The sequence below is a fragment of the Rhinatrema bivittatum genome, chromosome 10, assembly GCF_901001135.1.
Source record: "Rhinatrema bivittatum chromosome 10, aRhiBiv1.1, whole genome shotgun sequence".
NCBI lineage: Eukaryota > Metazoa > Chordata > Amphibia > Gymnophiona > Rhinatrematidae > Rhinatrema > Rhinatrema bivittatum.
Window position 1 is genome coordinate 107861161 of NC_042624.1, and position 13692 is coordinate 107874852.

A 13692-nucleotide genomic window follows, 5' to 3' on the forward strand; every position below is an offset into this window, starting at 1 on the left:
GGCTTAGGGGGGCTTGGCCCCTTGTGCTCCATAGCCTAGGCCCCTTTTCCCGGTGGTCCTATTGTGGGGTGAAACTGGTGGTCCAGTCTCACACCCCCCTTGCCTGGCTGACTTTTGATCCAGGATGTTTCTTCCCCCAGCAGTGCCCTCAGGGATGTACATTCCCCTATCTCTAGCTTGCTGAAGTAAAAAAAAAAAAAAGAGGGAGAAAAGCCCCAAGCCGGTCTGTTTTACTTCTGGGCACTTTTTTCATTTCTTGGCCGGCAGCCATGGTCTGATTGACAGAGGAGCTTGCAGGGTTCGTTCCTCTGCTCCTCCCGGCAATGAAGTTTCCTCTCTCAGCTGAGTTTCTCTTCAGATCGCGGCTTCTCTTCATCGACTATGCTGCGATCCAACTGCTGTCTTGCTTGTGGGGAGCCCTCGACGCATCTTTTGCGCGAGGGACTCTGTTCCTCATGTTTGCCGGGTGGGGAAGGTCCCTCCCTGGCAGCGCCAGCAAAGCAAACCTGGGGTCGCTCTGCTCAACGCATGGCCAAGGCCATTCCCGGGTCGGCAAACCGCAGGAACGGCGGATATCTTGGGGGTTTCAGCAGCTCCCAATTCGAAGCTGCTCGACGCAGAAGATTCACATTTTTGGGGGTCTCTCCCCGATTTGAGCCCCGTGCGGCCCCAGGGTGTGGTCCATGACCCCTCCCCCCCCCCCCGGCAAGTCTAGGCCTCGTTTTTCGTCGGAATTTCTGCTCCTCATGCACAAATCCTATCTGGCCAGCTTGCAGGAGGAGGAGGACCCCTCACTAGGTCCCCTGCCAGCCAAACTCCCACGGTTGGACCCTCCGCTCGCTCCTGCGGCTCTGGATACGCAAGGGTCTGTCAGGGTGTGGGTGGTCCCAGAGGCCCCTCCTTTCCCGGACCCTCCAATGCCTCTGGGGACCTCTGATTCAAATCTGAACTTGGCGGAGACGCTCCCTCCTCTGGACGGGGATGATCCCAGGATTCTCCGTTTGTTTCAGAAAGAGGAGTTGGAACCCATCATTCCTTTTGTCCTTCAGGAGTTAGGGATTGAGGACCCCCGGCGGATACTCTTACTGCTGCGCTGCCAAAGCACATGGACCCGGTCCTGGCGGGACTCAGGGCTCCGGCTTCTGCTTTTCCCTTTCACCCTATGCACAAATTGCTGCTCCTCCAGGAACGGGAAGCGCCCGAGGCGGGGCTCCGCATCGGCAGAGCCATGGACAAACTTTATCCACTCCCGGAGGACTGCCTGGAAATGCTGAAAATTCCCACGGTGGATTCTTCAGTCTCAGCGGTTACCAAGCACACCACCATTCCGGTGGTGGGTGCTATGGCCTTGAAGAATGTACAGGATTGCAAGCTCGAATTCCACCTTAAGCGTATCTTCGAGGTGCTGGCCTTGGGAGTCCGGGTGACTATTTGCAGCAGTCTCATGCAGCGGGCAGGCCTTAGGTGGGTTCAGCAATTACTCGGCACCCAGGATCTCCCGTCTGCTGAGGCGGAGCAGGTTGAACGATTGGAAGGCATCATTGCTTATGGGGCGGATGCTCTCTACGATCTTCTCCGCGTCCAGGCGAAAGCGATGGCCTCTGTGGTCTCCGCCAGAAGGCTCCACTGGTTACGCAATTGGTCGGCAGACCCGTCGTCCAAGGCGCAGTTGGGCACTCTGCCTTTTAAAGGCAAGTTGCTTTTTGGCGAGGAACTTGAGCAGCTCATTAATTCCTTGGCTGAGAACAAGGTTCATAAGCTGCCTGAGGACCAACCGAAACAATTCCGAGCTTTTGTGCCTTCCCGTTTTCGGGGCCAACGTAGATATACGGCTTGAGGCCGAGGTGCTTCTTCTAGGGCTTACGCTTCCAGGTCTCAATCCTGGTCTCAGCACTTTCGAGGTCGCCGACCCTTCCGAGAGGGGGCATCTCAGCATACCACCCTGAAGCACGCCTCCCAATGAGATACGGTCGACCCATTCCTCTGTTCCCAATCTCGGGGGTCGTCTTTCCCTATTTTTCGAGGAGTGGGTCAAAATCACGTCGAACTAGTGGGTTCTCGAGATTATCCGAGACGGTTACACTTTAGAATTTTCTCGATCTACCGGATCCCTATGTAGTCTCTCCTTGCGGACGTCTGAAGTGGGATGCGTTGGCCGAAACCCTTACCAGGCTCCTGCAGCTGGGCGCCATTGTCCCAGTTCCAGCGGAAGAACTTGGCGCCGGCCAGTATTCCATCTATTTTATATGCCAAAAAAAGAAAGTTCCTTTCGCCCGATCTTAGACCTCAAGAAGGTCAACCGGGCCCTCAAGGTTCACCACTTTTTTATGGAGACTCTGAGGGCGGTCATAGCAGCTGTCCATCCAGGCGAATACTTGGCCTCTCTCGACCTAACTGAGGCGTACCTACATATTCCGATTCGTCCTGCACTCCAAAGGTACCTTCATTTCCACGTTCTGGACCAGCACTTTCAGTTCCGGGCGCTGCCCTTCGGTCTCGCCACGTACCACGCACCTTCACCAAGATCGTGGTGGTGGTGGCTGCTCTCCGCCAGAACGGAATCTTGGTCCATCCTTATCTGGACGACTGGCTCATGCGGGCCAAGTCTGAGACTCTCTGCTGGCAGGCAGTCGACCGGATCCTTGCTCTCCTTACCTCTCTCGGGTGGATAGTCAACTTCCCCAAAAGCAATCTACAGCCTTCCCAGGTGTTAGACTTTCTTGGGGCATGCTTCGATACTCGGCAAGGTGTTTCTGCCACATGCTCGGGCCCTCAAGCTCATGACCTGGTGCACAACTTCATCTGGCTCCCGCTCCCGACGGCATGGGACTACCTACAAGTCCTGGGGACTATGGCTTCCGCCATCGACCTAGTCCCCTGGGCTTTTGCGCATATGCGTCCGTTACAGAGAGCTTTGCTATCCCGCTGGCAGCAGTTCCAAATGGTTCTTACGCTTTCGGCCTCTATCATTGCCAACATACAGTGGTGGCTTTTGCTTCCACATCTTCTGAGGGGAATGCCTCTTCAGATTCCACAGTGGATCATCGTCACTACGGATACCAGTCTCTCCGGCTGGGGAGCAGTCTGTCAGTCTCAGACTACGCAGGGCTACTGGTCCCCAGTCCAATCCCGATGGCACATCAATCGGCTGGAAGCCCGGGCGGTTCGCCTGGCCCTACCGGAGTTTCTACCCCTGCTCCGCGGCAAGGCGTTGAGGGTTCTCTCTGACAACTCCACTATGGTAGCTTATATCAACCGGCAGGGGGGCACTCGGAGTTGCCTAGTGGCCTTGGAAGCCAGCAGTCTACTTGCCTGGGCGGAGCGGCATCTGGATCGCCTGGCGGCCTCCCACATAGCAGGCAAAGAGAATGTGCAAGCCGATTTCCTCAGTCGCCAGCGTCTCGACCTGGGAGAGTGGGAGCTCTCGGACGAAGCCATGGAATTGATCATCAGCAGGTGGGTCCCCCACACCTGGACCTCATGGCGACCTTGAGCAATTCCAAGGCCAGCAGGTTCTTCAGCCGCTGGAGGGAGCACTGTTCGGAGGGAGTTGATGCTCTCGCGCTCCCTTGGCCCTCGGATGTCCTCCTCTACGTGTTTCCTCCGTCGCCTCTCGTGGGAAAAGTTCTACAAAGAATAGAAATTCACAGGGGGACGGTCATTCTGGTAGCACCCGAATGGCACCGCAGGCCGTGGTTCGCGGATCTGGTCAATCTGGCATCCGATGGGCCTCTTTGTCTTGGCTATCTTCCTCGTCTGCTGCAGCAGGGCCCCGTGCTTTCCGACCAGGCGGATTGCTTTTGTCTAGTGGCCTGGCTTTTGAACGGCGGCATCTGAGGCGTAAAGGCTATAAGGAGGAGGTGATTACCACTCTCCTGCGGGCGCGGAAGCCATCTACATCTTTGGCTTATATTCGCGTTTGGAAAGTTTTTGAGAATCTCTGTTCTGAATCGGGGGTCTCGGCGCGTTCGGCACCGGTCTCCGTAGTTCTTTCCTTTCTTCAGAGAGGTCTCTCTAAGGGGCTTTCCTTCAACTCATTGCGCGTCCAAGTGTCCGCTCTCTGTTCCCTTCTAGGTCGAGTAGAAGGGCACACATTGGCGTCTCATCCGGATGTGGTTCGGTTCTTGAAGGACGCCAAGCATTTGAGGCCACCCGTCCGTTCCACATGTCCATTCTGGAATCTCAATCTAGTCCTTCGGGCTCTCTGTGTAGCTCCTTTTGAACCTCTCTGTCGGGCTACCCTAAAGGATCTTACGCTTAAAGCGGTTTTCTTGGTTTCTATCTGTTCCGCTTGTTGGGTTTCAAAGATTCAAGTGCTGTCCTGTCGGGAGCCCTTTTTGCGTTTTTCTGATTCAGGAGTCTCTCAAAACGGTTCCTTCATTCTTGCCGAAGGTCGTTTCTTCCTTCCATGTTAATCAGTCGGTGGAGCTTCTTGCGTTCTCGCCGGAGGAAGTCGCGGGTCCCGTTGGGGGCGATCTTCACTGACTTGATGTGAAACGCGTGTTACTCCGTTATCTCCAGGTCACCAATGAGTTTCGGATCTCCGATCATCTTTTTGTCCTCTGGAGTGGTCCCAATAAGGGCAAGCAAGCTTCTAAGACTACTATTGCTCGGTGGTTGAAGGAGGCGATTTCCTCGGCCTATCTTTGCCAAGGCCGGACAGTTCCTGAGGGCTTGAAGGCTCACTCTTTGCGTTCTCAGGCTACTTCATGGTCGGAGAGTCAATCGGTCTCTCCGCAAGAAATCTGCAGGGCCGCTACATGGACATTCCTGCATACCTTTGCTCGACATTACTGTCTTGATGTGCAAGCACCGATTTTTGGTTCTTTTGGTCTGCAGGTGCTTCGAGCGGGACTATCTCGGTCCCACCCGGTCTAGGGAAGCTTTGGTACATCCCACGGTCTGGACTGATCCAGGTACGCACAGAGAAAGGAAAATTAGTTCTCACCTGTTAATTTTCGTTCCTGTAGTACCACGGATCAGTCCAGACGCTTTTCCCTGTTTTTTTCCTTTTCTGCCGTCCGCTCAAAGCTTTTCCTACAAGTCTCTGGATGAATGTCACCTATCATTATCTTAAGGACACCGGAAGCATCTCTATTGATGACCAAGGATATGCAAGAGTGCTATTCTACAGAGTCCATTCCTTGTTGATAATAGTTTCGTTTGTTACTCATTTGAGTCTTGTTTACTTGCTTGATCTCTTTTCTGGGTTATCTTAGTTCTTATCTGCTTTGACAATGGTTATACTGAAGGGCTGCAGGGTAGGCTCTGTCCTGATATAGGTTACCCTTTCAGTTTTGGTCTGTCTCCATCTGCTGGACAGGAGGCTCAACCCACGGTCTGGACTGATCCGTGGTACCACAGGAACTAAAATTAACAGGTAAGAACTAATTTTCCTATTTTACTGTACAGCCAGGTAAGGTTGAGAGTGCCCAGATAGCAAGTTTTAGATTCCACTGATTCTGTAAACTTGAATATGAGACCCCGGCTACATCTGAGAGCAGTCTTGGGAAATAGGGGGCAAGCTAATATCACTCAGTACTCTGCTGCTTCTGGCACAAAATGGTAGTTTAATGGCTATAATTGTACTTTTTCCATTTTGAGAAATAGGCAGCACACGATGTTGAAATTTCAGCATTTACATGTGCTCTCTGTTTGAGGGTCAACAAAGGAAGTTGGTAGAGTCAGACAGGTGTCAAGGTTGCATCAGTGCACTTTATCTAAAGTGATGAACTGGTAGTGTTTGAAGACTTTGGCTGTATTTTACATAGAAGGAGAAAGCACAGACTCACCCATTCTCTCCCTTGACCTCCTCTTATCAGTCTCTCCTGCTGACATCTTTCCAGAGGCTTTTTCTTGTCGAACATGGACACTTTTTATTTACATGTCCTTGCCCGTGCTGACCTCGTACATGGGGCACAGGCACATTAGAGTCGGTGGTCTTTATTCTTTGACCATGTTTGCTTTATAACTATTTAATACAACAGTGATCACAGATGCAAAAGTTTGAGAAAGTAGCCACTATGGTTTGGCAGTAGCTGTCTGATTAGCAGTAATGGGAATGCTTTTGTTGCAGATTTTAATGGTAGAATAAGAGCTGTATTTTAAGTAGCAAACTATGATCCAAACTTTTTCATTGTGTGGACTTAGACCATATTGTGATTGTACCACCATTGTTTCTTTCTGGGAGTCCTGCTGGGATTTTTTTGTTTTGTTCTGCAGGTCTGCAATACATGAATTTTAACTTCCCTGTACATACCCAGATCAGTCCAGACTCCTGGATTTTGCCTCCCTGCCAGCAGATGGAGACAGAGAAAGTTTTACTGACACTGCTACTTAACCACGTGTGCCACCTGCAGTTGCTCAGTATTTCTCTGTCTCCAGCAGATGGTAGATGGTGCAAAACCTGCAGTTCTGCAGTCTGGGCAATTTTTGGATTTTGAGCCTTCCTCCTGGGGTTTTTGAATCCTGGGTTCTTCCATGTCTGGTCGAGGTGGACAAGCTGGGGATTGGTGACCCTTTAGTATGCTTGCTTCTTATACCTGTGGGGTGTAAATCTGGTGGTCCAGATCCCTCCCCTTCTCAAGGCTGCTTAGGTGGCTGCAGGCTCAGGGTAATTTTTCTTCAGAAGTACTCTATTTTTGGTTCCTCTGTTTTTGGTTTTTGAGTAGTTCTTCCAGCCTTGGAGGAGTTTTCAATAAAGTTTAAAAAATAAAAATACGCGTTCACAGCTTAACAGGCTCGGGTTGTGCTCCAGCTGTTTGGTGGGCAGGGAGGGCTCGTCTGACAGCCGAGTGTACGCAAAAAATAAACTGAGGGCTCCCACTTCTGTTCCAGCATCGCGGCCAGGTTCGCACTGGATTGAAGATCCCTTCCCGCTCAGTACGGTATTGGCAGCCATTTTGTATTCACTTTCGGTCGTTCCCGCATCATCAGGGGGAGGAGGAGGATGCCCCACTGCTGTTGTCACTGGCATGTTCAGGCTTTGGGAAAGAGCAGGGAGGCTCAGAGAGGGAAGGGTTTCACATGCTGCCCACCCCTAGTTAGTCGTCTTCTGGGGCTGAATTTTTCTAAGCCGTTTTCAGTTGACTTTGTATTGCTGCTATTTGTACTAGTTTTAAGCAGCATGTGTGCCTGCGCTGGATGCAGCAGATGCAGGAAAGTCTCCCAAAGTCAGGCGAAGAGGCAGACGGAGCCGAACATGTTGAGGCAGCAGTGGCTTATGCGGCAGATGCTCTGAATGATTTAGTTCGGACATCGTCTCAGACTATGGTGTCTGCGGTCTCCGCCAGAAGGTTGCTTTGGTTGCGAAACTGGTCAGTGGACATATTTTCTAAGTCTGTTAGGTTCGCTTCCTTTTAAAGGCTGGTTCCTGTTTGGTGAGGACCTGGAGTGGTTGATACAGACCCGCAAGGTAAGGTTCTCAGATTGCCAGAAGATAAGCCTAAGGGCAAGAGGTTTTTTCAGGTCCGTTCTCGTTTTCAGGATGTTCGAAGGTCTCATGTGTCAAGGACAGCGCAAGGTCCGCAAAAGCAGTTTTCCCTTTGAGGCCAATCCTGGGGTCAGTCCTTTCAGGGCACCCAGAGACCATTCAGGGGTGCTGCCAGTGGTAGCGCAACAGGAGCTAAATCCTTGCATGAGGAGAGACTGGTCCACTCCATCGTTCCTATTATAGGGGGTCACCTGGCGCAGTTTTATGCGGAGTCGGCCATGATTACTCAGGACCAGTGGGTTCTCAGTGTAGTAAGAGATGGCTATGCTTTATAATTTGCTCGTCCGATCCAAAACTTGTTTCTAGTTGCCCCTTGCAGTTCCATAGACAAACAAGTGGTGGTTCGAGAGACACTGGACTGTCTGCGAAGACTGGAAGTGGTAATTCCAGTTCTCCATGAGCAGCTAAGTTTGGGAAGGTATTCCATTTACTTCATGGTTCCAAAGAAGGAAGGCACTTTCCGCCCAATTCTAGATCTGAAAAAGGTAAATGCAGCTCTCAAAGTACCGCGTTTCCATATGGAGAAACTGAGGTTGGTTATTGCGGCGGTTCACAAGGGAGAATTTATGGCATGACCTAACCGAGGCGTATCTGCACATTCCCATTCGCTCAGACTCTCAGCGTTTTTTGCAGTTCATGATTCTGGGTCAACATCTTCAGTTTCAGGCCCTTTTTTTCAGGTTGACCACAGCACCATGCACTTTCACCAAGGTGATGGTGGCAGCAGCTTTGCATTAGGAAAAGGTTCTGGTGTATCCTTATCTGGATTACTGGCTTATCAGGATGAAGTCAGAGGTTCTTTGTCGCCAGTTGTTTCAGAAGGTTATCGGTCTTCTCGAGTCACCCAGCTGGGTGGTGAATTTGGCGAAGAGTCACTTACAACCGTCAGTCCCTGGAGTATCTGGGAGCTTGATTCAACACTCTGGCAGGCAAAGTGTTTCTCTCGGAGGTGCATGTTCGGAAGCTGCAGGAGCAGATTCAGCACTTGTTAGAGTTAACGATGCCCAAGGTCTGGGACTGTTTACAGGTGCTGGATGCTATGGCTTCGACCCTGAAATTGGTACCATGGGCGTTTTCTCCTATGAGACCCTTGCAGAGGACTCTTTTGGCACAGTGGAACCCGGTTTCGGAGGAGTTTCATCTTCCTTTGCCACTCGAGGGAATTGCTCGAGAGAGTCTCTCTTGGTGGCTTCTAAATTCCAGTCTCATTCGGGGGATAGATCTCTAAGTTCCAGTTTGGGTAGTGCTTTCTACCGATGCCAGACTCTGGTTGGGGAGCAGTTTGTCAACATCATTCGGCTCAGGGTTGCTGGTCTGTGAAAGAGTCTACTTGGTCTATCAATCTGTTAGAGACCAGAGCGGTCCGCTTAGCCATACGGGTTTTTCTGCCATTGATAAGAGGTCATTCGGTGCAGGTCCTGTCGGACAATGTGATGACAGTAGCTTACATAAATCAACAGAGTGAACCAAGAGTTGAGCAATTGCCCAGGAGGTGCAGGAGTTGATTCTTTGGGCAGAACAACACCTGGAGCAGATAGTGGCATCACCCATCACTGGGGTCGAAAATGTTCAAATGGATTATTTGAGCCGCAGGATATTAGATCCAGGAGAGTGGGAGTTATTGAAAGGAATGAGTCTCCATTAAATCCCCACATGGATCTGATAACGCCTTGGCATTCTGACAAGTCGCTTCGGTTTTTCAGTAGGAGAAGGGAGCACAGGGCCAAGGGCGTCTGTGCTCTAGTAGTGACTTGGCCTCGGGGGGGAGGGGGGGGTTCTGCTTTGTCTTTCCTCCTTGGCCACTTGTAGGCAAGGTGTCGTGTCGCATAGAGAGGTATCAAGGTGAGGTGATGTTGGTGGCTCCGAGGTGGCACCTGTGGTTCGCGAATCTGATTATCTTGGCAGTGGATGGCCCGATTCACTTCAGTCACCTAGTGGCCTTCTTTGTCAGGGTCCCATATTTTCAGACCAGGTCGCTCGCTTTTGTCTAGTAACATGGCTTTTGAGAGGCAGCGTTTGAGACGTAAGGGTTATCCTGAGGCGGTCATTCCTACATTGTTACAGGCTAGGAGAAGATCTAATAATCTTTTATATGTACAGGTATGGAAGGTTTTTGAGTCCTGGTGGTGTTCTAAAGAGGTTCAACCTCTCAAATCTTCAGTGTCTGACGTTTTGTCTTTTTCTGCAAGAAGGCTTGGTCAAAGGGGTTGTCTCTAATCTCGCGTAAGGTCCAGGTGGCAGCTCTGGGTTGTCTTCAAGGCAAAATAAAGGGTTCTACTTTATCGTCATCATCGCCAAGCTCATCCCCAGCAGCCTCTGCTGGGGATGAGCTTGGCCTTGGAGCGTCAGTCACAGGAACTCATGGCACTCTTACTGCAGAAGGACTTGGAGATTCAGGACTACAGGGAGAGTGGAGCCATGCTTACTCGAGGCCGCCTAGAAACCGAGGTGTTTGATAAGAAATCTTTCCTGGAGAGCTTTCTGTGCAAGGGCAGGCAGTGAACAATCCAATCCAGAGTTCAGTCCAAGACAAGGCAGAGCAAGGAGAAACACCAACAGTGAAACCACGCTCTAAACCAGCCTGTTGCCAAGGCAGGGAGTGTATACTTCAAATAATATATATATATCACACAATTACAATCTCAAAATAATAAAGTGACAATTTATAATTTTCACTTTTATTTATCCAAATTGCAAAAATCTTATACAAATCTTTCAACTAACAAGATACACATAGAAGAAAGTGCAAGAACAGTTCACAATTTACAATTCACCTAATGACATAAAAACACACATCCATACAAACATTCAAACAAATGTAAAAAAAAAAGAAAAGAAAATTCAATTTTTTCAAAATATCTCCTAACATGTTTCGCTGTACAAAGCTTCTTCAGGGGAGTTCACTCTAGTCACGTATCACTGAGCAATTGATGTTCCTGTGCATTTATATGTATATTTATATGTGCACAATATAATGTAAATAATTTAATCCTAACTTCTCGGTTTTCTTATTCTTATTATAATTCTCTCCCCAGTTATAAGACCCTTGTTGTAATGTAACTTTGATCTCTTTGCACTTGTTTATGTTCTGTTTTTTGTTCACACCCCCTCATTGTATGTAAACCGGCATGATGTGGTTTCTAATCACGAATGCCGGTATAGAAAAACTCTAAATAAATAAATAAATAAATAAATAAATAAATCGGCTCATCTAGATGTGGTTCGGTTCCTTCAGGGGATGAAGTAAATCCACCAGTGCGGAAAGTTTGTCCATCTTGGAATCTTAATCTGGTCCTTGGAGGTTTATGTGAGGTTTCTTTTGAACCGTTCAGAAAAGCTACTCTGAAGGACTTGATTCTTAAAGTGGTTTTTCTGGTGGCCATATGCTTGGTTCAAAAAATTTCAGAGTTGCAGGCCTTATCATGCCGTGATCCATTCCTTCAAATTTCAGACTCAAGGGTGTTGTTACAGACAGTACCTTCTTTTTTACTTAAGGTGTTGTCTGCGTTTCACGTGAATCAGATAGTGGAGCTTCCCGCTTTTCCTGATTGGAAGCCTCCGCTCCTCACACAAGGGAGCTCAAGTTTTTAGATGTGAGGAGAGCGTTGAGATATCTCAAGGTGACTAATCAATTCCGGAGGTCGGATCATCTCTTTGTTCTGTGGAGTGGGCCAAAAAGAGGTTGGAAGGCATCTAAGGCTAGTATGCACGTTGGTTTAAGGAAGATATTGGATCACTTACATTACTATGTGTCTTCCAGTTCCTGAGGGTTTGCATGCTCATTCTACATGTTCTCAGGCGGTCTTGTGGGCATAGGCTCAATTAGTTTCTCCGCAAGAGATTTGCAGAGCAATGACCTGGAAGTATTTACATACCTTTGCAAGGCACTATTAGTGGATGTGGGGGGCATGGGTCCCCCCATCTTTCGGCGAAGGTGTTCTGCGAGCGGGATTCTCTAAGTCCCACCCTGAGTAGGGAGCATTGGTACATCCCAGGAGTCTGGACTGATCTAGGTACATATAGGAAAAGGAAAATTACTTGTTAATTTTTGTTCCTGTAGTATCACAGATCAGTCCAGAACCCACCCAATTTATAGAGGGGGGGAGAGTCCGCTTACTCTGTCTGTTTGTATAGTATGAATTACAGGATGGTTTAAATAAGATTAATTAGTTGAGTGTTTTGAAGTTTGAAAGTTTTGTACAGATTTTTGGTTGCTTGGTTTTTCTTTTGGCTTGGGTGCAGACTAATACTGAGGGACTGCAGGTGTCACATGTGGTTAAGTAGCAGTGTCAGTAAAACTTTCTTTGTCTCCATCTGCTGGCAGGGAGACAAAACGCAGGAGTCTGGACTGATCTGTGGTACTACAGGAATGAAAATTAGCAGGTAAGAGCCAATTTTCCTTTAAACTTGCTGGGATTTTCCCGTAGGCTGCAAATATGTTCTCTTAAAAAGTAAACAGTGTCAGATAGTGGCTTAGTGCTAGTGCTTTGCACCACCATGCGGGAAACATGGATTTGATTTCTAATCAGTTATTCTGCTCCCTGTACCTGTCTGAGCTATAGGTGCTGTGGCGGGAAGCGTTGGTGGCCCGGTTCCAAAGGTAGCTGCATTTTTGTGTTCCCTGGCCAAGGACTCTTGCCACAATGGCTGAGTTGGAAGAAGTGTAGAATAAAAGAGAAAAAAAAAAACCCCCAGGTGGTTGCAAAAGAAGGCTGCTTATGCCGTAGCCCAGCAGAGGTAGAGTCTGATGGAGTTGGAAGCCAAAAGGACCAGGATGACACTATCAGGGCACAAAAGAAAAAAAAATGTACAATAAACCAGTGTGTAATGCAGCATTAATTTATAGCCTCTACTGCCTCATGACCTCGCCTTCCTGTTCTGCTTTTCCTTCCCTGCCGAGCAGAATCGCAGGTGGAGCTCTGCACAGGCTCGGGAGTTTGGATTCCTGCACAGCACCGTAGCACTGCTGGTCCTGCACTCCAACATCTCCTCTCAGAGGACAGTGGGTAAGTGCTCTTACTGTCTCTTAGATAGACAGAATATGCACTGCAGGCAGAACAGATTCTGTCGTTGGAATATAAAAGAGGGTAAAGCTCCTTTTCTTATTTAGCTCCAGGTGGTTTCAAGCAGGGTCCACCGAGTAGCATTAGCACATCAGGACCCCTGCTGGCCCTCCATGAAGAGGTGGAAGCCCTGATGTTCCGGCCTGAGAGAAAGCCTTACTTGCTCGAGGTGAGTACTCTTCAGTGCCTCGCACATCCTATACTGCACAGCTTTCTGATATGGATATATCTTAGTGCTGCGGTTCCCAAACCTGTCCCGGGGACAGAAGTCTGAAAAGTTAAAATGGGAGAGTCAGAGTGCATTGCACCAGGGGAAAATATTTCCATAATAGTTTGGCTTCTGTGTTAGTCCACTTGAGAGCACAAATAAAAATAAAATATATATATAAGGTGATACCTTAGCTTAATACGTTGCTTGACTAGCTTTCAAGAGCTAATATTCCCTTCTTCAGGTCAGAATTCAAATGAGCAAAAGATGGAAATATCAACGTGTGTGTGCTGGCATTTTAAGTTGTCCGCGCAATTGCACGCCTTCTTTTTAAAAATACTCCAGGCACGCGTATGTGTGCTCCTATTTTAAGCAGCTTAGACAAGCAAACGTAAATCACGTGTCTTCCTTAAGAACTTGTCGGCTTTCATGTGCACAGGTAAGCAGATTTTCAAACGTGTGTGAAAGAAAGAAATAGCCAGCTTGCCCAATGAGTTCACCAGTTTGCCCAACCTACTTCTACATCATCCCAACCCCTCTGATTATTCAGCCTGCACTCTCCTCCTATTTACCCAGACTCCTCACCCGGTGGTTTTTGGCCTAAAACGAGTTTCCTTCAGAAGGAAATATGTGCGGCTAACAACCCTCCGTGTGCTGCGGCCACCGGATTTAAAATACAGATTTATGCACATAAATGTTGGCCCTGCCTTGTAATACTCCTGACGTGCCCTGACTCTGTCCCTTTGGTTGCTCGTGCACGAGCATATGCGCAAGTAATTGTGCCGTTTAAAAATACGAGTTGATCACGCTCAGCCCAGATACATAGATGAGCCTTTAACACTAGCAACTCTTTTAAAATCCACCCCTTAGTCTTTATTGAGTTGGGTTTTTTTTGTCCGTTCCATAGTATCTGATCATTTTAACTTCAA

General features: G+C 48.7%; 1 protein-coding gene across 2 annotated transcripts in view; it reads left to right on the forward strand.

The window, feature by feature from the left end:
• Positions 1-13692, forward strand: part of USP24 (ubiquitin specific peptidase 24) — a 268241-nt gene that overhangs the window by 222332 nt on the left and 32217 nt on the right. For both annotated transcript variants that reach the window (XM_029618249.1, XM_029618250.1), the window contains exons 58-59: positions 12396-12498; positions 12603-12724. In XM_029618249.1, the coding sequence (XP_029474109.1) occupies positions 12396-12498; positions 12603-12724 (225 nt within the window). The remainder of the gene's footprint in view (positions 1-12395; positions 12499-12602; positions 12725-13692) is intronic.